General features: G+C 40.9%; 1 protein-coding gene across 1 annotated transcript in view; it reads left to right on the top strand.

Annotated features, from left to right (window-relative positions):
* Positions 1 to 25592, top strand: part of adgrv1 (adhesion G protein-coupled receptor V1) — a 1080612-nt gene that overhangs the window by 924711 nt on the left and 130309 nt on the right. Inside the window, 1 exon segment of the mRNA XM_073861135.1 lies at positions 20460 to 20638. Within this exon segment, the coding sequence (XP_073717236.1) occupies positions 20460 to 20638 (179 nt within the window).

The following is a 25592-nucleotide window of genomic DNA, read 5'->3' as shown; positions in this document are numbered from 1 at the left end:
ATGGCGGGTACATGTGTGAAGTTTTGCTTTTAGTTAAAAGATTGGTACATTCATTTCCACATCACTGGTTATGTTCTGCGTGTTTCTACATAGGTTACGAGTAAAACAGCTTCCGGCGATTCCGTTTTTGCAGCGATCTAAACAATTCATTCAAACTGATTCGCGAACCAATTTAAAAGTTTGGCCCATTTGCTTTGTAAAGAATCGACTCAAAAGACTCATTTATTTGCAACACTTTGTAAGGAATCGACTCAAATGAGTCATTAATTTGTGAATGCCCCAGAAACACGAGACAGCAAATTAAAAATAAAATACAAATTTCGTTATTAATTAAAATACAGTAACGAAGGAACGCTGCACAGTGTAAACGAAGTTAAAAGTACAATGTATTTTTTCCACCTCGGAAGGGCAACTTGAGTCGAGAAAGGCATATGGGCAGTTGCCTGGGCAACCTGAGCAACTCCCCTGTGCACGTCCCTGACGTTAATCCTCATCTTCAACCTTTAGAAAGACCATTAAAACTACAAGTTATAAGATTGTAGGTTACTGTTTTTGTTTGAGGGAATACAAACGCGTTGTGCTGTCAGTCATTCCTTCTCTCTGTCTCTCGCACGCGTGAGGCCGCGTCATGGTTGGATAGCGCAGTAACATTATAATAACATCCCCTTACTACGAATGGGGGGAGCAAAATCTGAATGACATGCTTGCAGAGAGTGCCTTACCAAAACAAAGTTACAGGGTTGCTATTTTTCATGTTTTCAGGGTTGGTAGAAGCACTGGGGACCCAATTATAGCACTTAAACATGGAAAAAGTCTGATTTTCATGGAATGTCCCCTTTACAGTTTTACTCCATTGCTAAAACACTTATAATCAGGCTTTTGAACAAAAATTTCAAAACCATAACGCCATTTTTCAAGAAGCACATTCATTTCGCTGAACTATAAACACTACTCCCCTGCTTTAATACATGAGTCAAATTTGGTGAACTTTTACTTCAAAACTTTAAACACAAATCTCTACATTTCTCAGTGCTTACACCATGTGGTCATATGGAAAGCACTAAAATTCAAAAATGTTCACTCAAGTCAGCACAGCTTAGGCTCAAATAGCAAGCAATTACCAAGGTGGAAACATTTAGGGCCCGACCTTGCACCCAGCGCAATTGACTTTGTCAGTGACGCATGTATCATTTCGTATTTTGCACCGGCGCACAGCGGAGTTTTCCCTCCACAGACGCACGTCGGCAAACTAGGGAATGAACTTGCGCTCCCTGAGTGGTTCAGTGCAAAAAAGGAGGCGTGCTCCGGCGCAAACCATCTCTTATGCTATTTTGCAGTTTCAAAAAACAATTGCGCTACTAACCAAAAAAAACTACGCGTTGCGCGTAGTTCATTATGCTATTTTAAGGGCGCATGCTTGACCATAATGTATAGCGTGCACAACGCGCATTGCTTATCTAATCTACACAGATGCAGCAGTTATTTTTGCAAATCATAAATTGTTACAATAAAAAATATAAGATAAGGGAAATCATTAAATCATAAATTGTTACAATAAAAAATATTAATACATGAGATAAGGAAAATCATTGTGGTGAGCATTGTGGTGATAGTTTTTATTTATTTTGTGTGGCAGCGTTAAACAATTATCATGCAAATAACGATTAAAATATTTTCATAAGTTTGTTGTGTGGCTGTATTACGTTTATTTTATCTAAATAATAATTAAAATGTTTTCATAAGAAACCTTAATGTATATGAACTTGATTTGTAAGTGTACTTTGGGGTTGGACCTTGCTTGCGTTTCTTAGGTCAGATTTCAAAGTCCCCAAAACCCTTTCAGCGGTGAGGGTGGACGCAGCGATGTCCTCCTGTGTGCCCGGCGTGCCCGATTTATGCTGGCAAGCTTGGGATTCCCCCGTCTCCTGACATCATTGTAGTGCTTGGCGCAGCTGATGCTACTACCCAGTCTCCTGAGGATGCGTATTAGAGGTGTGCGATACCGCTAGATTTGGTATCGATCCGATACCAAGTAAATACAGGGCCAGTATCGCCGATACCAATACCAATACTTTTTAATAATTAAGGTGGATGCGTCTTCAACCTAAATCTAAATGAATTTTCATGACTTTTAATTTGTTTTTGTGATTTGCATTTTGGGTTATTAATCAGTACTACCAAAGCTTTTGTTCAGAAACAACTTTTGGTTACTTCTGTTTTATTTAAATAAACAAAGTTACAAAATGATTACTTCACAAATATAAAAAATGTAAAAAAAAAAATTCTCTTTTCAAGTAGCATGTTAACAAAAAATGTTTCTCCTCTTTAGTGCACTTCTTTTCAGGATTTTTTTCTTAAATAAACAAAGTCACAACGTTTTACTTCACAATAAATATAAAAAATGTAAAACAAATTCTCCTTGTAATACGATATAATGAGAACAAAATAACGTTTCTCCTCTTTAGTGCACTTCTTTTCAGGATTTAAAAAAAAATAATAATCATAAATAAAAACCAATTACTGTAAATACAAAATATAAAATGTAAAAAAGAAAATCTTCTGCTATACCTTTAAGATTAATAAATGCTGCAGAAGTTTATTGTTAGGTTATGTTAGCCAAGAAACTCAAATACAGCCATACAACGCTCCTCTTTCTCTCTGCTGCCATTCTCCACCTCCTCTGACTGACTGCTGTTAGAAATGCGCGGCTGAGCGGCGCGCGCGCCTGACTGCTGGTGGTAGCGCACGTGGTGAGTCACGTGACGGTACAACACAGGAGAGGGGGAGGAGAGCAGTGTCGAGCACGAGCAGCACTCTTGAGAGCTTGCTCTGCTCTGTGACAGCAGCAGCATTTTGACAAACATGGCCAGGTCGCAAAACGAGAGAAACTGAAATCAAGTATCGATATTTTCACGTTGGTATCGATCAATACGGATACCACCGTTGGTATCGATATTAGTATCGATCTGCCCACCTCTAATGCGTATAAATAGCACAAAGTGTAAAACTCGTGCAATACATACGCCAAATTCCACTTTGGCGTGCATATGATATGCAAGTCCTTCCCATTCACTTAAACGGGGCTTCTTTTTTTGTCGTTTTATTTATTGGTTTCTCAATTTTTTTCTGTTTTTTAAACCATTTTCGCTTGGGTTTAGGGTTAGATTTTAGATTTGTTTAATGAGGTTATTTAATATACAGGTTTCTCCATATTTTTGTCCATATTTAAGCCATGGTCGCTTGGAGTTGGGGTTAGAGTTGGGGTTTGGGTTAGGATGTCATTTTTATATAACAAAAAGTTGTTCTAACCCCAAACCCAAGCGAAAATGGTAAAAAAACAGCAAAAAAAATGAGAAACCAATAAATAAAACGACAAAAAAAGATGCCCCGCCCAAGTGAACGGGAAGGACCTGCGCATCACATGCACGCCAAAGTGGAATTTGGCGTATGTATTGCACGAGTTTTACACTTCTTGCTATTTATACGCATCTTCAGGAGACTGGGCTAGCTGATGAGACAATTGTGGCTATTTCCTCTCACGCCTGTTTAGCCGACGCTGATTTGGGCGGGTTTCTCCCATCCCCATACAAAACAACTTCTCTGTCTTTGACTGCCCTTAGAAGAACGTTGGTCTCCTCGGCTGTGAACCGCTCCTGGCGTGCGCCTGGTAAATCCGTCATAATAATAGCAACCCGCGATGGAACTTGCGCCCTTGCGTTTAAAGGGAATGTTGGATAGCGTTCTGATTGGTTTCTTTGACGTTACGCCCAAACCACACCTATGAATAATGAACCTACTTCAGACCAACCCCTTCTTGATTTGCGCCTGGCGCAAGACTTATTTCTCCCGCCGGGAAAATAGCAACAGCGCCCAAGATCCGCCCACAAAGTCACTTGCGCTTTGCGCTTCGCACTTGCGTTTCAGATCGTTAAAATAGGGCCCTTAGAGTCAAAAATGAACACACATCACTCAGATCCTTCAATAGATAGATAAAAGGGCCCGAATCAGTTCACTGAGCTTTGGAACAATGGATCCACAGAGAAATTAAGGAATAGGTTGAGGAGAAGGAGGAGGAAGAGGAGAAGGCAGAAGAGGAGGGAAAGGAGGAGGACATGGTGAAAGAGGAGTAAGAGGACATGGTGAAGGAGGAGGAAGAGGACGTGGTAAAAGAGGAGGAGGGAGATGAAGGGCATGGTGACAAGCAGTCTCAAATGAAATTTGAGCCACTCTAGCTGACCATGTCCTTGTCCATGGTATGATTATGAGGGAGGTTGAGCAACGAGTAAAGCCTAATTTGAGTCGCTTCACTGTTGCCTCCATCTTCAGAGGCTTCAGGGAGAAAAACAGGTAGATGTACTTACAGTAAGAATGCTCTCGACAGTAACTTTAGTGTGCATACACTGTTGGACTATGCTACTGGAATAAAGAAATTCATCAAATTGCCTTCCATAGAGTTAGACATATCAGTAGATGAATGCCAGGGGTGGATCAGGCAAGAGGATTTTACCTTCGCTGTTTGGCTAGGACCAGTATAGCATGTGATGTGGATGAGACTCTCTGGCCTGACCCAGAACAAAGACGGGATGTTGAGGAATAAAATTTTTTTTTTACAGTTGTGCTGTGTAGCACATGAATGAATAAAAATGTGCTAACGCATACATTGATTGTGTCTTTTTTGGTTGTGTGAAAAGGTTTTTGAGTGGGAGAACCACAAGCAACTTACCAGTTTTGGATATATTGTTTTGAATTTAGTGCACCAGTGTGTAATACTATGTTGTAGTGTGTGTGTTTTTGAAAGCTTGTGTGTGTTGTCAGAGGGAAAATGTTGGTTTTTCAGTAAGAGTGAATGGTTTTGAGTGTAGAGCTTCATTTTGACCCGAAAATAGGATGTTTGGAGAATTGTGTGAGACGTTATTGTATTGTGTTCACTGTTTTGAGAATATGAGGCATAGTTTCAAGAAATGTGTTTAAGCAATTGAGAAAAACTGTAATATAAATCAAAGTGTAATATGACATTGACAACATAATAAATAAACTTGTCTGATAATCTGACAGTATTGTGGCATAGTATTAGGACATCCTAGTGTCTGTTGTGCATGGCTAGGAGCAAATGTTCGGATAATGGGCCTATTTGGGAGAAAGTCCAGGGCTGTTTTTTAGCCCCAGTCCGTCCGTGCTTGCACTAAGGTTACGTTAATCCTCATCTTCAACCTTTAGAAAGACCATTAAAACTACAAGTTATAAGATTTTAGGCTAATGTTTGAGGGAATACAAACGCGTTGTGCTGTCAGTCATTCTTTCTCTCTGTCTCTCGCACGCGTGAGGCCGCGTCATGGTTGGATAGCGCAGATGAAGGGGCGGTATCATTATAATAACATCCCCTTACTACGTATGGGGGGAGCGAAATCTGAATGACCTATATATTGCAGAGAGTGCCTTACGAAAACAAAGTTACAGGGTTGCTATTTTTCATGTTTTCTGGGTTGGTAGAAGCACTGGGGTCCCGATTATAGCACTTGGAAAAAACATGGAAAAAGTCTGATTTTCATGGAATGTCCCCTTTAATATAAATCAAAGTGTAATATGACATTGACAAAATATTAAATAACCTTGTCTGATAGTCTGACAGTATTGTGGCATAGTATTAGGACATTCTAGTGTCTGTTGCGCATGGCTAGGAGTGAATGTCCAGATGATGGGCCTATTTGGGAGAAAGTCCAGGGCTGTTTTTTAGCCCCAGTCCGTCGCTGCACATTATGTGTAATATTGTGTTAAAATAATCATAAGTAAGGCCAAATGTATAAGTAAATAGACAATTTTAGTGCTGCATGTACAGTTTATGTGGCTGTGTAAATGTGTTGGTGAAGAGGGTAATGTGATTTCTTGAATACATACATGGAACTAATTGCACTTTTTGGGGGGTTGGAAAGGTAAATTGTGATTTAGACTGGAAGTATTTGCATCCTGGCGAAAATGATTTGAGCTTGTTTTTAATTTTAAATAAACAGCAAATGACCTTCAGGTCAAATTTGTCATAATTAAACATTAAGTAAAATAATTTTTACATTATTATCTGTCATACGTGGGGGGGAGATAGAATCCAATTGCAGACAGCTCTAAATTAAAAAGACTTTTATTAAATAACAAAAACACCCTTATGCTGGTAAACAATGATAATAATCAAAATATAAACATAACAGTGCATGACATTGCAATCACGACGGCGTCAAAAGACACACAAAGATCCAGCACAAGACAGCAGACACAATGGCATTAAATAGGGGAGCACTAGACTAGAGAAAAAGGACAGACAGGTGTAGGGTGTAAACTAATAATGAACAGTTAACAAGTAAAAAAATGGGGCTGGGTCAAGACTGAAGACAGGAGAGCATGAGGCACACAAACACAGACCATCAATTCTCCACACAAAACAAGACAACTATAAGGGCTGTCATGATCCTGTCATTGACTACATTACCGTAAACAACACAGTAAGCGCACATCAGAATCTAAACTGCGGCTGATAAATCCTTATTAATAACTTTGTATATTTCTCTTGTGCTTGTGCGGTTGCTCTTACATACACCTAACGTTACATACCACAGTTATATGATAAAAAAGCTTTGTTGAGTCAAGTGTTGGACCTTTCAAACGCAACTTGCCTAAACTACCGTATACAACACAGTAAGTGGGCATCAGAATCTAAATTGCGGCTGGTAAGTCCTTCCTTATAACTAACATTGTTTATTTCTACCGTTATACTACAGTCGTATTGTTAAGTGTTGTACCTTTATTAATCGTTTAATGTTTTTAGCAGAGGTGGGTAGTAACGAATTACATTTACTTCGTTAAATTAACTTGAGTACATTTTTTGGGTAACTAGTACTTTTAGAGTAAATTTAAGGATGGGTTCTTTTTACTCTTACTCAAGTACATTTCTAGTGAAAAAACTGTACTTTTTCTTCGCTACATTTGGCGGGGTTACTGCGCTACTGTCAAATAGTAATAATTAATGAATATATTTAAAAAAAAAGTTTATGGGGCGTGTTCGAAAGTGTCACGAGATAGGCTGAGTCACCCTTTAGGCTGAGTGCGTAGATGATAGGAGAAGCAGATGAGGGCGCGTGTGTGCGTTGTGCGAGATATCGGATGCAGATCATGCGTGGCTTCAAGTTCGGTCTATGTTTTCACTCCAAGAGGTCAAAAAGAATAGTTTCATAATGCGATGCATGCTTTGTTCAATAAAAGAGCTGACATCTCAGCGTACAGGAAATCAAGATCCAACCTGAAGTGGTGTCACAGTAATGTCTATTTGAACACTATTAATGGTCATTTCACACACTGTCCGAGTTTTTTTGCCATATGCACTCTTGTGCAAGCGATGACAAAACGTAAGGTTACTAACGTAACCCCGGTTCTCTGATAACATGAAGTGAGGTATCTCACTATGGGACCGCCTCAGGCGTGGCCGATCACGGAAGCACCAATAACACCACGTCTGCCAAACGTGGCAGACCAATTGCTGCAGCGATCAGGGAGTCCCGCCTCCCTGAATATAAACCGCAGCTACCTGCCATCTCGTCATTCTCTGCATATCTCTTCTCCGTGCAGGAAGGCAAGGAGGGCAAAATTTGTGAGATACCTCACTTCATGTTATCAGAGAACCGGGGTTACGTTAGTAACCTTACGTTCTCTTTCAAACATTTCGTTCGGTATCTCACTATGGGATATAGACAACTCCCGTATTGCCGATATGCTGACGAAGCAGACTAAGATGGGTTATTTAAAAATCTGAATCATAACTCCCCACAGAGTTGAAAACAGAAAGATTTGAGGTATCGCCCCCTCTTTTTTTTTATGCCACCCGACTATTCACTTCCAGAACCGAATGTGCCAGAGAAGGCTCTGTCACATCCAGACTATAGAAACAACAAAAGTGTGCGGAGAAGACCAGCTAGCTGCCGCACAAATTTCCTGAATAGAGATGCCTTTAAAAATAGCCCAGGATGTAGCCATGCCTCTAGTATAATGAGCTCGTAGTCCTTTAGGAGGCTCTATATTCGAATTATTGTAACATAATACGATAGCTTCCACTATCCAATGAGAAAGGCGTTGTCGGGAGATAGGTCTTTCTCTGTAAGACTCAGCCCATGAGACAAACAGCTGATTGCTCTTACGAAGCGTCTGTGTTCTCTGGACATACATATGCAGAGTACGGACAGGACATAAATTGTGCAACCTCTCCTCCTCTGGTGATGTAAAGGGTGGGGGATGAAAAGCCAGCAGGTCCACTGATTGAGCTGCACCAGCGTGATCGAACACTTTGGGTACAAATGCCGGGTTAGTTCTAAAAGAGACCCTTTGAACACCCGGAGCGAACATCATACATGACGGGTGAACTGATAAAGCGTGTAGTTCACTCACCCTCTTTGCTGTGGTGAGCGCCAGTAATACAGCCGTCTTTAGAGTTAACAATTTTAGGTCAATTAAATCAATAGGTTCAAACTGAGCTTTCGAAAGTGCGTTCAGAACCACGGACAGATCCCAGGGCGGAACCAGCGGCTTCGATACTGGGTGTAACCGACGTGCACCTCTCATAAACCGACAGACGAGAGGGTGCTGGCCAATGGTACCCGAGTTAAAACCCATGTGACATGCCGATATAGCGGATAGATAAACCTTAATCGTAGAAAAAGCTCTACCCTTGTCTAGAAGTTCTTGTAAAAAACACAGTACATCCGAAACTGAACACAAGAAAGGAACTATATTCCTTTCTGCGCACCAGCTCTCGAACACCCTCCATTTGAGATCATATAAAGAGTGCGTCGAGGCCGCCCTCGCGTTCTGAATGGTCTCAATTACTTTCGGAGGTAACCCAGCTGTATTCAGATTCAGCCTCTCACGGGCCAGGCCCAGAGAGTTAGTTTCTGAGGGGAGGGGTGAAATATTTCCCCCCCGTGCTTGTGAGAGAAGATCTCTGCGCACTGGTAATGGCCACGGTTGGTCGTATAGTAGTTGCGCGATCTCCGCAATCCATAGTCTGCCCGGCCAGTGTGGTGCGTTCAGAATCATTACATGTTTGCATTCCCGAACTCTCCGTAGTGTCGGCTCGATTAGGCTCAATGGAGGGAACGCGTAAAGTAACACGTCTGGCCACTCGTGGGCTAGATCATCCACACCCAGCGGTGCATCGTCGCCCACCAGAGAGAAGAACAGAGGGCATTGCGCGTTTTCGCGCGATGCGAAGAGATCTACGACTGCCTGGCCGAATCTCTGCCACAACATGAGCGTCACCTGAGGGTGGAGTCTCCACTCCCCGTACAGGGGATTCCCTCTGGACAGTAAATCCGCTCCCCTGTTCATTATTCCTGGAACATGCGTCGCGCGTAATGACAGGAGGTTCCTGCTGCTCCATATAGTTAGGTCTTTCGCTAACGAGTGAAGCTGGCGAGACCGCACCCCCCCCTGACGATTTATGTAGGCTATCACCGTTGTATTGTCTGTTCTGACTAATACATGATGATTTTTGAGAAAATGCACAAAATGTTTCAGGGCCAGTGACACTGTCAGTAGTTCTAGAAAATGTATGTGCTTCTCTCTCAGTGACGGAGACCACACTCCCCTCACTGTTCTGCCCTCGAACACTGCCCCCCAGCCCGTGAGAGATGCATCTGTCGTCACCACTTTTCTCATTAGAACCGGATCCAGAGGGCATCCTTTCCTGAGAAAAGACGGGGCTCTCCAATGACGGAGAGCGCTCATGCATTCTGGTGAGACGCGCACTCTGCGTCTGAGACGGCTCGTGGGGCGAATGCCCTGTGACGCTGTCCAGTTCTGAAAATCCCTCATTCTCAGCAGTCCTAGGGGAATCACTGACACTGTTGAGGCCATCAGACCCAGTAGTCGAAGACATGTCCATATTGGAAGAGAGAGAGGCAGTGGTGAAACCTCTTGATGCGTTCTTCTGATAGGAACGCCCGAAACCTCACAGAATTCAACCTGAGACCCAAGTAGACTATTTCCTGTGAAGGAATTAGACAACTCTTCGCCCGGTTTATTCTGAAACCTAGACTTTCCAGATGTGTCACTAATGTGTGTGTGTGTCGCTCTCTGCTCGATGCTGTGACGGCGCGCAGATGAGCAGATCGTCTAGATACGACGAAACTCTGACTCCTCCGTACCTTAACGGTGTCAGAGCCGCTTCCACACATTTGGTAAACACTCTGGGAGCTAAAGCCAGGCCGAACAAGATTTTTAGATATTCGTATGCTGTGTTTAGATAAGCGAACCTCAGATATTTCCTGTGTGCAGGAAAAATATCTATGTGAAAATATGCGTCCTGGAGGTCGACCGAGGTAAACCAGTCCCCTTGACGAATATTTTGACACAAAGTTTTGAGTGAAAGCATTTTGAATTTGTACTTTCTGAGGTGTTTGTTGAGGACCTGTAAATCTAAAATAGGACGGAGACCTCCCCCTCGCTTGGGAATCACAAAGTAACGGGAGTAAAAACCCATCTGGCTTTCCTCTGTTGGAATCGTTCTTATCACTCCTTTTTCTATTAAAGAGGATATTTCTTCCTCTAAAACCTGAGCTGCTTCCCCTTGGGCCACTGAAATTACCACTCCATTGAACACCGGAGGTTTTACAGCGAATTGTAGTCTGTAACCTCTGTCTATCGTGTTTAAAACCAATTCTCCGCTCGAGCAGCGAGTGGGCCCTTCTCGGCTTCGCTCACTAGCAGTGCGGTGGCACCCTCTAGCTGCGAAGAGGGGGAATAACGCTCCGTTTGAGGAGTTAATTTCATTATTGTTTGTGATTGTTTTATTTCTTTTTGAAATATATTTTTCTTTATCCCACTCTGCGCCCTCAGCCCTTGGCCTGGATGTGACAGAGAAAACTTTATTTGTGAAGGGATGATTGTGCACATTTGTCTTTTTTCCCTCGAAACCAACCTTGTAAGTGGAGGGAGAGACAAAACTTTGGGGGATGCCCGGGGAACATGGGCTGTTTCCCCATGAACACTGGACTGTGAACTGCCCAAACACACATTTTTTACTCTTAAATTCCTTCTCCGTTTCCCCGCGGGAGGGAGAAAAGGATCGATTTGAAGGGATGGGACAGAGAAACCCTGAGTGCTGTCTCCAAACCCCTCTTGTTGCCCGATTGACGTCTCAGGTTGACCGCCTCTTCTTATTTCCCTGAGGAGGGGCGGCTGGTGTTTCGCTGCCGCGGCTGCGAATGATTGTTTCGGTTTTACGAAACCGGGCTTAGCCTGAGGGCCGGCGCTTCCCGGTTGCTGTGGGGGGGCCGGACGGGAAGGCTGATAATCCGCATGACCTCCTCTGCCCGAAGGTCTGAAATTCGGACGGCTCGGATAATGCGGACGAGCTGCCGGTTTTCTGGGGAGACAGGTTTCGAATGCTTCTCCCTCCTTTTTCCTCATGTCACATTGCTGACGCATCGCCGTAACCGTTGCACCAAACATGGCCTTTGGATCAATCGGGGCATCCAAAAACTCCACTTTCTCTTTGTCAGAGAGGCCTGACAAACCTAGCCATAGTGATCTCTCTCCCACAACCGCTAAGCCCATGCTCCGACCGCAACTTTGAACTGCTCCGGGAGACGTGCGCAGGTTTAAGTCTGCGATGATGCATATCTCCTCCCAGAGCGCCGGGTTGGGAGAACCGGAGTCCAGGTGACGCCCCATCTCCTCCAGTAACTCCGTTTGATAAGCAGTAAGGAGGGATGTCGCGTTCAAAGCCCGCATGGCCAGAGCCGTCAATTTATAAATCTTCTGAAAAACAGAGGCGTGAAGCGCTCTGTTTTCCCTGGCAGTGAAGCCCCGGATGAAGAAAGTGCCGCCCTGCGGCTCGGATGCAGGTGGTTAGCCACCGAAGGTTCCACCGGGGGAGGATCTGCCATCCCCAAATCCTCCATTCCCTGCACATCCAGTCTCGAGAACCCCTTAACGGGTACTCAATGGGAAAAAGGTTTGTCCCAAAATCTCTTCATTTCAGCCACACACGCTGGGACGGCTGGAATAAACTGCCTCGCTGGGGGGAGACGTGACGGAAGTCTCTTTCCGTCATACAAATCTCTTTCTGCTCCCTTACCCGCGGGTTGGGATGGCCAGTCGATAGACAGTTTAGTTGCGGCCCTGTGACAAACCTCAATAAGGTCTGTATCTGTCTGCACCGGGGAGGGTGAGCTCTCATCCTGTGCACTCGGCGGACGCGATTGTACCGGGGGAAGAATAGCATCCTCCTCGTCGTCGTCCTCATCATCTAGGATGGACGACAACACTTCGTCCTCGTCGTCTTCCTCTCCCGCTAATGGATCTTCAAACAGCGGGGGAAGGACGGGTGAAACTTTCTCCATCATCTCACCCCAGGAGCTGGAGGTCTGTGGACAATCCATCGGTTCCTCTCTGGGTTGAGCAGAGAGGTATGGGTCCGACTTTCCCGCTACTGCAACGCGAAGTCTCCGCTCTCGGGTTTTGGTCGGGAACTTCTCGCAGTGAGGACAGCCCTCCGGGTTGGATATCGCTGCCTGAGCGTGTTTAGCACCCAAGCAGGAGATGCAGAGACTGTGTGAATCTTTTGCCGAAATCCACATACCACACGCACACGGATGAGGAGGATGTTTTCCTCCGGGGCTCTCCGGCTCTTTTGCGGTGGCCATGATGTCTACACTCTCTTCGTATGATAGTCCACCACAACATGATAACTAATACGGAGCTGTGTAGTAATCAATAGCTTTTTCCTACTTTTCGGTGCGTGGTAAGTGCGTCGAAAACTCGGAAAATAAAAGGCTAAAAGAAGAAAACTCGCCTTGACGCGTTAGTTCTCTAATTCTAAGTATCAAGTCGCTCGACAAACTTATTGAGAAAATATTGCGTTTGGGACGTTACCCTGCGGCTCCATCTGTAAACCGTTGAGCAATAGTTCCCAAAGTCTGCTGAGGACAGCTTCCGAAATCTTCACGAGGAAGAGAACGAGAATGACGAGATGGCAGGTAGCTGCGGTTTATATTCAGGGAGGCGGGACTCCCTGATCACTGCAGCGATTGGTCTGCCACGTTTGGCAGACGTGGTGTTATTGGTGCTTCCGTGATCGGCCACGCCTGAGGCGGTCCCATAGTGAGATACCGAACGAAATGTTTGAAAGAGAACCTAGAGTAAGTTAAACCTTACAAACAGCAAGTTCACATCTGCACATTTCCATATCATTTCCCCACAACAAAACAAACTGAAAAGCATAATGTAACGATGTCTTGCATTTATACACAAATCCGGACACCTCACTAATGTGTAGAAAATACATTAAAATAAAAACGGGACTGTATTTTATTTAAATCCTTCTTAAAGAATGAATGAATAAAAATAAAAGAATAAAGTTTGATTTTAAAGAAACATGTATTAGCCTATATATTATAATAAATGTAGAGTTGATTTGCACAAACAGATAAGTTCCATATGAAATTCTAAAATGATCATTTTTATTAAGCTCCTGTTTATATTCAGTAATTGCACTTTAATGGCAATGAAAATAACCTATACATATAAAAACATGATAACAAACAGACACACACATTACGGACCGTAAGCGAGTGAACAGAGACGCCATTGCCCAACATGAAAGCGATCGGGAAGCTGTGGAGGAGCCGCTGCCCGGCCTTCGCAGATTCAGCATGCCCAACATCACCCTGGACCCAGACGTTCGCAGGCGACTGGGGCGTACCACAACCAAACCCCCAACGCGATGCAGCTCCGCGGAGCGCGTTCGGGTAAACAAAGACGCCATCGCCCAGCATGAAAGCGGTAAGACTCCGCTTGTTATTGTAACATGTACTACTTGCTACATGTATAGTTTAGCTTCTGCCGTTAGCATAGATGGGTTTACATGCACTAAGTGTATTGAAGTATTAAGATTAACTGAGAAGGTTGCTGAACTAGAATCGCGCATCCGAACGCTAGTTGAGGATAGCAAAACCGCTAATGTTACTGTTGTAAATACTGTATCGAGCGAAAAGACTAATGGCTCGGTTCCGACATCAGATGCTAATGTAAACATTACAAACAATGTATCGAGCGCACATAGTGTTCCGACATCAGATGCTAATGTAAACATTATAAATACTGTATCGAGCGCGCATAGTGTTTATCATAATACACATGGCTCGGTTCCGACATCAGAGTCAAGTCGGCGGTCTAACTGGGTGACTGTCAGGCGGCATAGTCATATACGGCGTCCATCTAAGACCCATAACGTTACGGTACTTTCTAACAGATTCGATCCCCTAAGGAATACACTAGCTGAAACACCTGTTAAAAGTGCCCTGGTCATTGGAGATTCTATACTCAGGAACACTAACATTGAGGCACCAAACACCCTAGTCGACTGTATACCGGGAGCCAGAACGTCTGACATTAGATCCAAACTTAAAGTGCTGGCTAATGCTAAACGGAAGTTTTCTAAGATTGTTATTCACGCCGGAACAAATGACACCAGACTCCGACAGTCGGAAATCACCAAAGATAATATTAAGGAGATGTGTGAAATTGCAAAAACAATGTCAGACAATGTAATATGCTCTGGTCCCCTCCCCGCCTACCGGGGAGATGAAACACATAGTAGATTAGTGTCTCTCAATGGCTGGATGTCAAAGTGGTGCCCTCAGCATAATGTAGGGTTTATAGACAATTGGAAGCATTTCTGGGGTAGACCATTTCTCCTAACCCGAGATGGCCTTCATCCGACATCAGAAGGAAGTGCTATACTCACCAGAAATCTGATTAAAATTCTTAATTCTGATATAGTATGACTATCCAGGGCCCAGGTCAGGAAACAGACGGATCAGCTTAACTGTCCGTCTGTTAGCTGGCATGATATGTCTAGATCACATATATCCCAGAACTTCGAGTCGATCTTTCCAGAATATCAAAAAATTTCAAATGTATATGTTCCCCGAACAAGCAAATACAGAGCACCGCTTGCCACATCACGTACAAATTTGACCAACATAAAATTAGAAAACAATACATTACAAGATGAACCTCGAATGTTAAAATTCGGCCTTCTTAACATTAGATCGCTTACCAATAAAGAACCTATTGTTAATGAATTAATTAATGAACAAAACTTTTATGCACTCTGTTTAACAGAAACCTGGCTTAAAGCAGACGACTACATTATTTTAAACGAATCCACCCCACAAGACTATTATTATAAACACGAACCTAGGTTAAAGGGGAGAGGGGGTGGTGTAGCTACAATATACAACAAAATTTTTAAAGTAAACCAAAAATCTGAACTAAAATTTAAATCATTTGAACTAATGTTGTTAAATATGGAAATAACTGATCGTAACCACAAACAGCTCTCTTTTGCCTTAGCTACAATCTATAGACCTCCGGGCCACCATGCAGATTTCCTTAAAGAAATAGCAGATTTTCTGTCTGAGCTTGTAGTCACTGTAGATAAAGCTCTTATCGTTGGTGATTTTAATATTCATGTGGATAACCATAAAGATGCATTAGGACGTGCGTTTATGGATGTTCTAAATTCTCTCAATATTAGACAAAACGTGACAGGGCCAACGCATACTCGTAAGCACACATTAGACTTAATTCTGTCACTCGGGCTTAATATTAATGACATCAAAATATCACCTCAGAGTGATGCAGTTTCTGACCATTACCTTGTGTCATACACTGTACTTCTAGATAGGATCACTCAATCCACAACATGCTACAGATTAGCCAGAACAATAATTTCCACTACTAAAGATAGCTTTATTAGCACTCTTCCAGACCTGTCCCAAATTAAACATGCAGATAACTGTGATGATCTAGATATTGTAATAGAAAACCTAAACAATGTCTGTTCTAACACATTGGATGCCGTTGCTCCCATTCGAAAAAAAGAGAATCAAAGAAAAGCCGCCAGCTCCATGGTATGATCATCACACCGCAGCTCTTAAAAAGGCAACTAGGAAAATGGAAAGAAATTATAGAAGCACAAAATTAGAAGTATGGCGTGCAGCATGGAAAGATAGTGTTAAACACTACAGACAGGCTATTAAAACCGCCAGATCTACCTATCTTAGCAAGCTTATAAATGAGAATCATAATAACCCTCGTTTCCTCTTTGGTACCGTTGCAAAACTGACTAGAAACAAAGAACAAACAGAAACCAATAGTAAACTCCAACACAATAGTAACGACTTCATGAACTTCTTTTCTAACAAAATTACGGCTATAAGGGAAAACATCGTAGCTACACAGGCAGCCACCACTCTACCCGTTAGTTCACTTAACACTAGACTACCACACGAACATCTTGATTCATTTAAACCTACTACAATAGAAGAGCTCTCTAAACTAGTAACGTCATCCAAATCATCGTCCTGTATATTAGACCCCGTTCCCACAAAACTACTTAAAGAGGTATTTCCTGTAGTGTCAACCCCGGTTCTAAATATCTTTAACTCATCGCTAGAAATAGGATACGTTCCAACATCTTTCAAACTAGCAGTTATTAAACCGCTGATTAAAAAACCACAGCTTGATCAGGGAGAGTTTAATAACTTTAGACCAATCTCAAATCTCCCTTTTCTTTCGAAAATATTAGAAAAGGTAGTGGCAAGCCAGTTACGCACATTTTTGACAAATAATAGTACATATGAAAAGTTCCAATCAGGATTCAGGCCCCACCATAGCACAGAGACAGCGTTGCTTAGAGTTACAAATGACCTCCTATTAACATCCGATCGTGGTGAAATCTCAATTCTTATATTATTAGACCTTAGTGCAGCCTTTGACACAATAGATCATACAATCTTACTCAATAGACTAGAAAACTATGTTGGTATCAGTGGTCAGGCGCTAGCATGGTTTAGGTCGTATCTAACCAATCGTTATCACTTTGTTTATGTAAACGAGGAAGAGTCATATCACTCCCTGGTTAAATACGGTGTACCGCAGGGATCGGTTTTAGGTCCTATCCTGTTCTCGTTATACATGTTACCTCTAGGAGACATTATCAGGAAACATAACATAAGTTTTCACTGCTATGCGGATGATACCCAGCTTTACATCTCCTCACATCCCAGCGAAACACACACGTTTTCTAAGCTAACAGACTGCCTTAGCGATGTTAGTGACTGGATGGCACATAACTTTCTTAAGCTGAACTCCAATAAGACAGAGATACTTATTATTGAACCGAATCGCTACAAACATAATATGTCAGATTACACGTTGCACATAGATGGCTGCACTGTGGTGCCATCTTCCACGGTAAGGAACTTAGGTGTGATGTTCGACAGCAACTTATCCTTCGATAGTCATATCGCCAACGTCTGCCGTACAGCTTTCTTCCACCTTAGAAATATCTCGAAAATACGCCATATACTGTCTACATCTGACGCAGAGAAGCTTATCCATGCTATTATGACCTCTAGAATAGACTATTGTAACTCGCTACTCGGGGGATGCCATGCAAATCAAGTAAACAAGCTTCAGCTAGTTCAAAACGCTTCCGCAAGGGTACTTACTCGATCTAAAAAGTACGACCACATAAGCCCAATTCTGGCATCTTTACACTGGCTACCAGTTAAATATCGCATACAATTTAAAATATCACTACTCACCTACAAAGCTTTAAATGGCCTAGCACCCTCATACCTTAGAGAATTACTATCAGAATACAATCCATCACGCACACTACGGTCACAAAATTCTGGTCTCTTGATTATCCCTAGACTATCAAAAGTGTCTAAAAGTGGAAGGTCATTTTCCTACTTAGCCCCTAAGCTCTGGAATGATTTACCAACCGATGTCCGAGAATCAGACACAGTCGATAATTTTAAATCTAGACTTAAAACTTTTCTCTTCAACAAAGCATTCGCATAATTTGTCTAGTAAAAGTACTTAACTCGAAATAGTTATTTGTACCGAACAAAGCACTCGCGGTCATAAAACAGACCAACCAAATAAATAAATAAAAACCTTATCTTAACGTATAGTCGGATTGCGATTTTGGAACTTTCGTGTTCTTGTGAATAGTATGCCATACAAACCCGTTTGCCACTGAACCTGCATTAACGACGACAGTGGGGCATCCGGCCTTAGTCAAACGGGTTGGCACGTACGGTTGGGTTGGGCTTTTGGCGCTTTCTTTATATTGCGAATACTATGCCATACAGACCCGTTTGCCACTGAACCTGCATTAACGACGACAGTGGGGCTTCCAGCCTTAGTCAAACGGGTTGGCACGTATGGTCGGGTTGCGATTTTGGCGCTTTTTTGTGTCTTGTGAATAGTATGCCATACAGACCCGTTTGCCACTGAACCTGCATTAACGACGACAGTGGGGCCTCCAGCCTTAGTCAAACGGGTTGGCACGTATGGTCAGGTTGCGATGTTGGCGTTTTCTCATGATCTTGTAAATAGCATGCAATATAGACCCGTTTGCCACTGAACCTGCATTAACGACGACAGTGGGGTTACAGGTCTTAGTCAAACGGGTCGACAGGTTTCATTTTCTCTTTCTCTTAAAAATCAGAAGGTGACCCTTAGTTACCATATATACCGTCGCAGTGGGCCCCCAATTTGCAAAATCCTCAACTGTGGATAATATAATTATGCCGCAATAGTTAGTCTGTCTGAAACTAAGCTGATTAAACCACATCACTGTGTGACACTTGCATTACATGTGAACGGCCCCTACGCTAATATGATTTTGTTTTTCTCTCCCTGTCCTGTCCTCGACCCTGAGGACAATGGGACAAACAGACCCAGTTCCGGTAGATGTGAAAGTCGACTCACCTCTGATCTACTGGTCGTCCATCACTGTGATGCCCAGCTGATGCCTGACCAACGACCACCGGCAGAACCCGCTTAAACCCCGCTTAATCCCCGCTTAATCTCCTTATCCGTTTATATGTGTTTATATACATATATATCTCCCAAGGGTTTTTCCCTCCTAGGACTTTTTTTTTTTTTTTCCTCGGCTCAACAACCCGGGGGTTTTGTTTTTTTTATACTAGGGGGTTTTTTACCCCGGGGAGGTAGCCTGCTTGGGCTTAATTTAGCTTCTTCTCCTAGACGTTACATTAGTAATACGCTCGTTCATAATGTCGAGTCATAGCCTCAGCAAATTTGACAGCTTATGCTATTGTGTATTATGTTGTACTATCTGTCATTTTTCTGTGCTTTTACTGCTTCTATTAATGTAAAGCTGCTTTGAAACAATTGAGTATTGTGAAAAGCGCTATATAAATAAAATTGAATTGAATTGAATTGAATTTGTTTACTGTTTGCATGTTTAAATGCAGATGCTGACAAGTTTGTGTTGTGAACATGAAAATAAATACAGAGTTATCCGTCAGAAAAACATCTGTGTGTTTGAGATTTCTTTCTCAAATGACACATTATGTGATGTTAATGTACCCATTACAGGACTGAGATAGGCTGCTTTACTTGTATATAAGCAGAACAATGAGAGTTTTAAAGAGTAAAAAAGTAGTAGTAGTAGTAGTCTGAAATTCTCAGATCGGAAGTAACGAGTAACTAACTACTTGAGTAGTTTTTTCATCTAATACTTTTTTACTCTTACTCAAGTAAATAATTAAATTTGATACTTTTACTTGAGTACATTTTTGTATAAGATTTTGGGTACTCTACCCACCTCTGTTTTTTTGTAAATTAAAACAGTCAAACATACGTGTTAAGACACGGATGTTACAACAGGACATATCAAGCGATCTCTTCTAACAAAGCAATAGTGAAACGCAGTAACTTAAATAAAGTAAATATCTTACTGTGTATACGTTACTGCTGTGTCATTTTTGTCAGATCCAATATAGTACACAAAGTAATCAAACACTCCCCACTCGAGCTGGAACTTTTTCAAAAACAACCTTTATACACATTTTCTAGGTTGATAGAAGCACTGGGGACCCAATTATAGCACTTAAACATGGGAAAAGTCAGATTTCCATGATATGTCCTCTTTAAAAGGATCAGTAAACACTGTCTAGGAGTTCCTTCCTATGCACAAGGACCTATGTATCAGACTGCGCTAAACATATTTGATGGATATTAGAGAATTCCTATCCTGGCATGGTTGAAGCATGGACCAGTATGCTTATGGCCTGCTGCCAACCTCTTCCATAATGTATGTCTTACTTTTTTAACACACTTAATTCAAATCATCAGCTCATTAGCAGAGATCTCCATGAAATAAACTAAAGCTGGCAGATAAGAGAGATATACCAAATGTGCAGAGCCGTAGGGCTCCAGGAACAGAGTTAAGAACCACCGGCTTATAGTAAAGGTGTCCATTATTTTCAATGATGTCTAGTTTTATCAAAACATTAACCTCCCAGTTTTATGAATCCTTTTTTAAAATATTTTTTTTAGTGTATTAAATATAATTGTTCTTGCTCCCTCAGGCCATTCATTTTTGGCAGATATTGGTGATGAATGACGAGCATACAGAAAGATGCTATCTTCTCTACTTTCTGCTCAGCTGGGGTCTTCCTGCTCTGGTCATTACCATCCTGGTCATAGTCCTTCTAGGAGGTTATGAATGGAGTATTCACAGTGTTTATGGCCTGGTGCAAGGAGATCTGTGAGTATGCTCTTACATACAGTACACACATTCGTTTTTTATAGAGGGCACTTAATATAATGTTTTTTTACCCTTAACCAAACCCTTACAGAGATCTTTGTGAACTTTGTGAAATTTATATTTATAGTAATTTATCACTTAACACTTTCAAAGTGTACTCCTCATGTAAGCAATACAAATGATTTCCTATTCAAATTATTACTCTACCAGGCCGTCAGGCCAGCACTGATTTGGCGACATTTAAAGTACATTAAAACATTAAGGATAGGTGAGAAAGTAGCCGATCCACCATTGCACACACAGTTTAGAACAAACAACAAGTAAACAAAAAACATGAATCAAACAATATGGTTAAGGACATGGTCCACAGCTTTTTGTTCTTGGAAGAAGTAAAATTTAAAGAAGAAAAACGATAGTGTGTGTGCAAATGCTGTCTATTTACTTTGTATAATTGTTTGTAGTGGAGTGTTCTGTCTCAATATTTTCACGTTGTATGCGGACCCTCCTGAGGACGAAAATGACGTCATGCGGATGGCGCGCATACACGGACATCCCTAGTATTCCGTTGGCTTAAGTCACTCTAGTTAGTTCCCATTGATTACATTTGTTTAAATGTTCCTGTGGAGGCTGTCTATGATCCATTAGTCCTCCTGATAGTCCTTAGACTAATGGTATACTAACATTATGCTTTCATACAAGAGTACGTTTGACCCCCAAAGTACAATTTGTTTGGATAGTGTGCACCCTCTGTACTGTACCAGTCTGCAGTACACTTAAGCAGCATTTCCACTGCACATGACAAACGACGGCAGATAAACTGTAAGTCATTAATTCCCCATGGAGAGTCGCAAAGGGGCTGCGTGATGTGCTGACCTACTGCGGTTACGTAATTTTCAGATCTGTTTAGACAAAAGCCTTAACTTGTGCGACTACACCGCATGCGATTCGCGGATTGGAAGGGTTTTATTTCAGTGTATTGTTGTGGTTTTCCTTTTGGGTTCTTTAAGAATAAAATACTCAAACCGTAGGTTTCATTTTCAAAAGATAGACTTTTATTAACCAGACAGAATAAAAGCCGAGCAGTCCTGCAAAATTTCCAAGACTCACTGAAAACCTTTCCCCTGTACTAGAGTATTTAAGTCTGCCTTCGCACGCAATCCTATTCCCATGGGTTTGTAACATGAAGCAACATATGGTTCATATCATATAGAAAAACATGGTGATCTCAGTCCCGGGACTGTAGGTCCTTTGTTCCTACCCACGCCATGTAGCGACCCTTCCCCATGTACTTTTTGAACAAACTGCAATGCATGCTGGTAATTTTCCTTTCCCACACAATGGTTCACTATGTGATACCTATAACTGGTTATATCCATATAGAAAAACATATAAACATAATGGTAAAGTATTTGATACACATATTTGGATTAAAACAAACTACTTCATTCCCCGCTCTGAGGCTTCCTTAGCCTCAGTTTTCCTGTTTATTTATTTTAATCCGGAGTGCCGTTTCATAACTCAGTGTCTCAATTATTACTATATATTGTGACTAAAGAAAGCCACTGTACCTTACCAATTACCAAATTATGCCACTGCACTTCGAACTATGGACAATAAGAGCAAACATCTTTCCATTCTTATTTTGTCTTTGAATGTAAAAGTAAAAGAACTTAAAGTCCCTCTTTATTAACAGTTTAAAAAATGTGTGTGTAATTGGTTCTGCACCTGCTGTTGGTTGTCCCAGTTATGTAGAATATATTGTAAAGTTAAAAGTAAACAAAATAAAGCAAAGAAACCCAAAAAGCAAATAAAACAAAAATTACTAAAAATAAAAACAAAAAGTAAAGCATGACAAATAAGAAATATTTGTTTCAATACAAGTACATCTTATTCCTCCTCTTCATCATCATCATCAGAAGTACTTGAATACCCATCTCCCAGTTGTAAATTCAATATTGTTTTGTAACGTGAAACCTAATAACATTCTTATTAATTTCAAGTTAATTTCTCCATCATCCTGATATTTTAACTTCAATTTGGTTTTCTAAAAAGACACCTACAACTTATTTACCCACTAACCTCTAACTAAAATTTATTCAGTATATGTTGTCATGTATTTCTACTGGTTGCATCTAGTTGTTATCCTAAGATAAATTAATGCCTTATTGGTAACCTTAATAATCTACTTTTGATTGTAGTACTTTACATAGTTTATTTATTTTGTATTTTATATGACAAACTTTATTAAATTCCTTATTTAGCACTCTGAGGCTATTTTGGGGATTTTCGCCTGGATTTGGCCTACCCAATTTCAAAAGCTTCTCATACCCACAAGCAGAGGTGCATATACAAAAGTTTGGTATCATTTTACAGGAAACCCTTTGAAATTACATAAAACACTGTTAAAAGTGCTCAACATGGTTGTATGTGTTGTCAGTCCTCTAATAAACACAAAAATAAATAGGCGCTTTTTGATGTTTTTTTTCTAAAGTCTGTATTTAAAAGTGTATAACTCTGGCCCTGAGTGGTAACGAAACCTACAGATTCCAGCAATTGCCAGCTTACAGAGGAAAAAGGAATTTTTTCTCTATCATAATAAATGCAAAAGTTATTTTACTCCAACTGATGGGAGGAATAATACGCTTTTGGTATACAATTTCTGCCAAAAAACATTTGAAGTGCTCCCATAACCACATACAGTGGAATAAATGCAATATCTTTATGTCATTTTGCAGAAAACCCTTTGAAGTTACATAAAAAGCTGCTGTTTGTGACAAATATTGTTATTTAGGGTGTTTTTCATATGATAAAACACCAAATTTTCTTTTTTTATGTTGTAAATACTGTCTCTGATAGTGTATAACTCTGGTTCTGGGTGCTCTAGCAGACTGCAGACAGTTCTGGTTGTTAGCAGCAGCAGACCGTAAATACCTCAAAAAAGAATGAACTCTTTAACATGTCGCATTCAAAAGTTATTCTCATTTTACTGAAGTGTGCAAAAATAAATTTTTCATATAAATATTAATTTTTAGTTTTGCACATATAATAAATAGCAAGGGATTATTCATGCACACAACCAAAGAAAATGCTGTGAATGGACTCATTTTTTAGAGTAGGACCTAAGAGAAAAGATGGTGTATCATTTGTGGCTATATGTGCTATCTGAGGCAGTCCACACTCACGTTTCCCATATGTTTACAAAAGACGATTTTTTACCTTATTATGCATTCGACGATTGTTGGATATGTGATAATAATAGGACAAAAATAAGGCTGCAGCCTTATTCCTGAGAGTGAGAGCTTTCATTTGATATAAGACTTGCCCATGTTTGTCATACTTGAAAAATATGAAATATTTGAATATTAAATGATATTAAAAAATATGGGGGGGGGGTGATAGTGTAAATTAAGTGTAACTAACTTTCTTACAGTAAAACATACCTCAAAGTGATGCATATCTGCAGAAAGTAGAGTCTAAGCTTTCAAACAGTATCTCATATGTGGTACTGGGTCCATGACAGACCATTAAAAATTAAAGGAATATTTTATATTAAGTCAAAATAAGATAATTCTGGACCCGGTACAGGGTCCACAGAGTCAAACAAGTTAATCCCATACCTTTATCTAATTTGGCACCCATTTGGTTGATCGACAGAATCTACATATCATTTTATGATTAATTGTTTTGATCATCCTTTAATGAGTATTCTAAATTCCCTTCTATTGTAGTGATTTACATGTCTCCCTCATATTTAAATACTTTTTCTCTCCATCCTAATGATGACGACATTTTCTTTTTCTACAAATCTAAAATAATTCTCCAAACATCTTCATTGTATATGTTGTTATGATTTGATTATAGTCTTCTTCTTCTAATACCATTTCTCTTCTCACTTGTACACCTTACGCTAGCCTCTTTGATGTCTTCATAATAGATCTAAAGTTTTTGTAGTTGATTTATTCAAAATTTCTGCTATAAAGCATTTCCTATTGAATTTTTTCTAAGTCTAAGGCTTACATTTTCTTGTACTGTATCATTCTGAAATCTCTATCTTTCCTTTTTCTATGTTAATGTTTTTGTTGACATACTAACATTGACAAAAATTACCAACTTGTGGCCTACAAAATATATCTTTCAACTTAGAATTTCCCAAAAAGACCTTAATATTTATCCAGACAGGTTGACCTTAACTTTTTCTCTAATCCATAAGAATTCTTGTTGAACTTATCACCTCTATCATATTTATGTGGACTTGAAAATGTTATTACCTTATTAAAATCTGATTTAGTTTAGAGCATAAAAAGCAACTTTGTAAAGCTATTTCTTTGACTGTAAATATTGTCCATTTGTATCATTTGTTATCTTTGGGATGTTTCCCATAAAATGTCCACCTTATGTTCTCTGTTTAATGTCTCTGTGTAGTTTTAATGTTTTCAGTCTTTCTTTCAGATTAAGTTCCTTTGATATTGTTACAGATCTTTCACTGGGCCTCGTTGAAGGCAACAGTCATTGCCGAGAAGTTTGATTGATTGTGGCCATGCAAATCTTCTGAAGTAATCAGCTTCATTCTTTTCAATTTCTGTTGACAATTTCCAGACCTGCCAACATGTACGCATTTTTCATACTGGGCACGCATTTTGACCCCCTAAATACGCTTATACGGTTCGCTGCTCTCTATGTACGCATTTCGCCGTTTCAGTTTTTATGCAATCTATGACGTTGATTCTGCCACTGTCAGCCAGTGAAAAACTTTCGGCCCAAAAAAAAAACAAAACACTTTCGGCCAATCAGAGCGCTGCATTTTAACCCTCCGCCCACCTCCCCCTCTTAGCCAAATGCTTCGCGCGTTCAGTTCAATTCAGTCACAGTCAGTGCCTTAAGCAAGTCAGGCTGGTTGTAGGTTTGCAAGCTATGGCTGAACCGCCTAAAAAAAAGGTTCGGAAACCACAACGGT

This window comes from Misgurnus anguillicaudatus, chromosome 22 (assembly GCF_027580225.2).
Source record: "Misgurnus anguillicaudatus chromosome 22, ASM2758022v2, whole genome shotgun sequence".
NCBI lineage: Eukaryota > Metazoa > Chordata > Actinopteri > Cypriniformes > Cobitidae > Misgurnus > Misgurnus anguillicaudatus.
The sequence above is the reverse complement of the archived record's forward strand: the minus strand, read 5'-3'. Positions and strand labels throughout refer to the sequence as shown.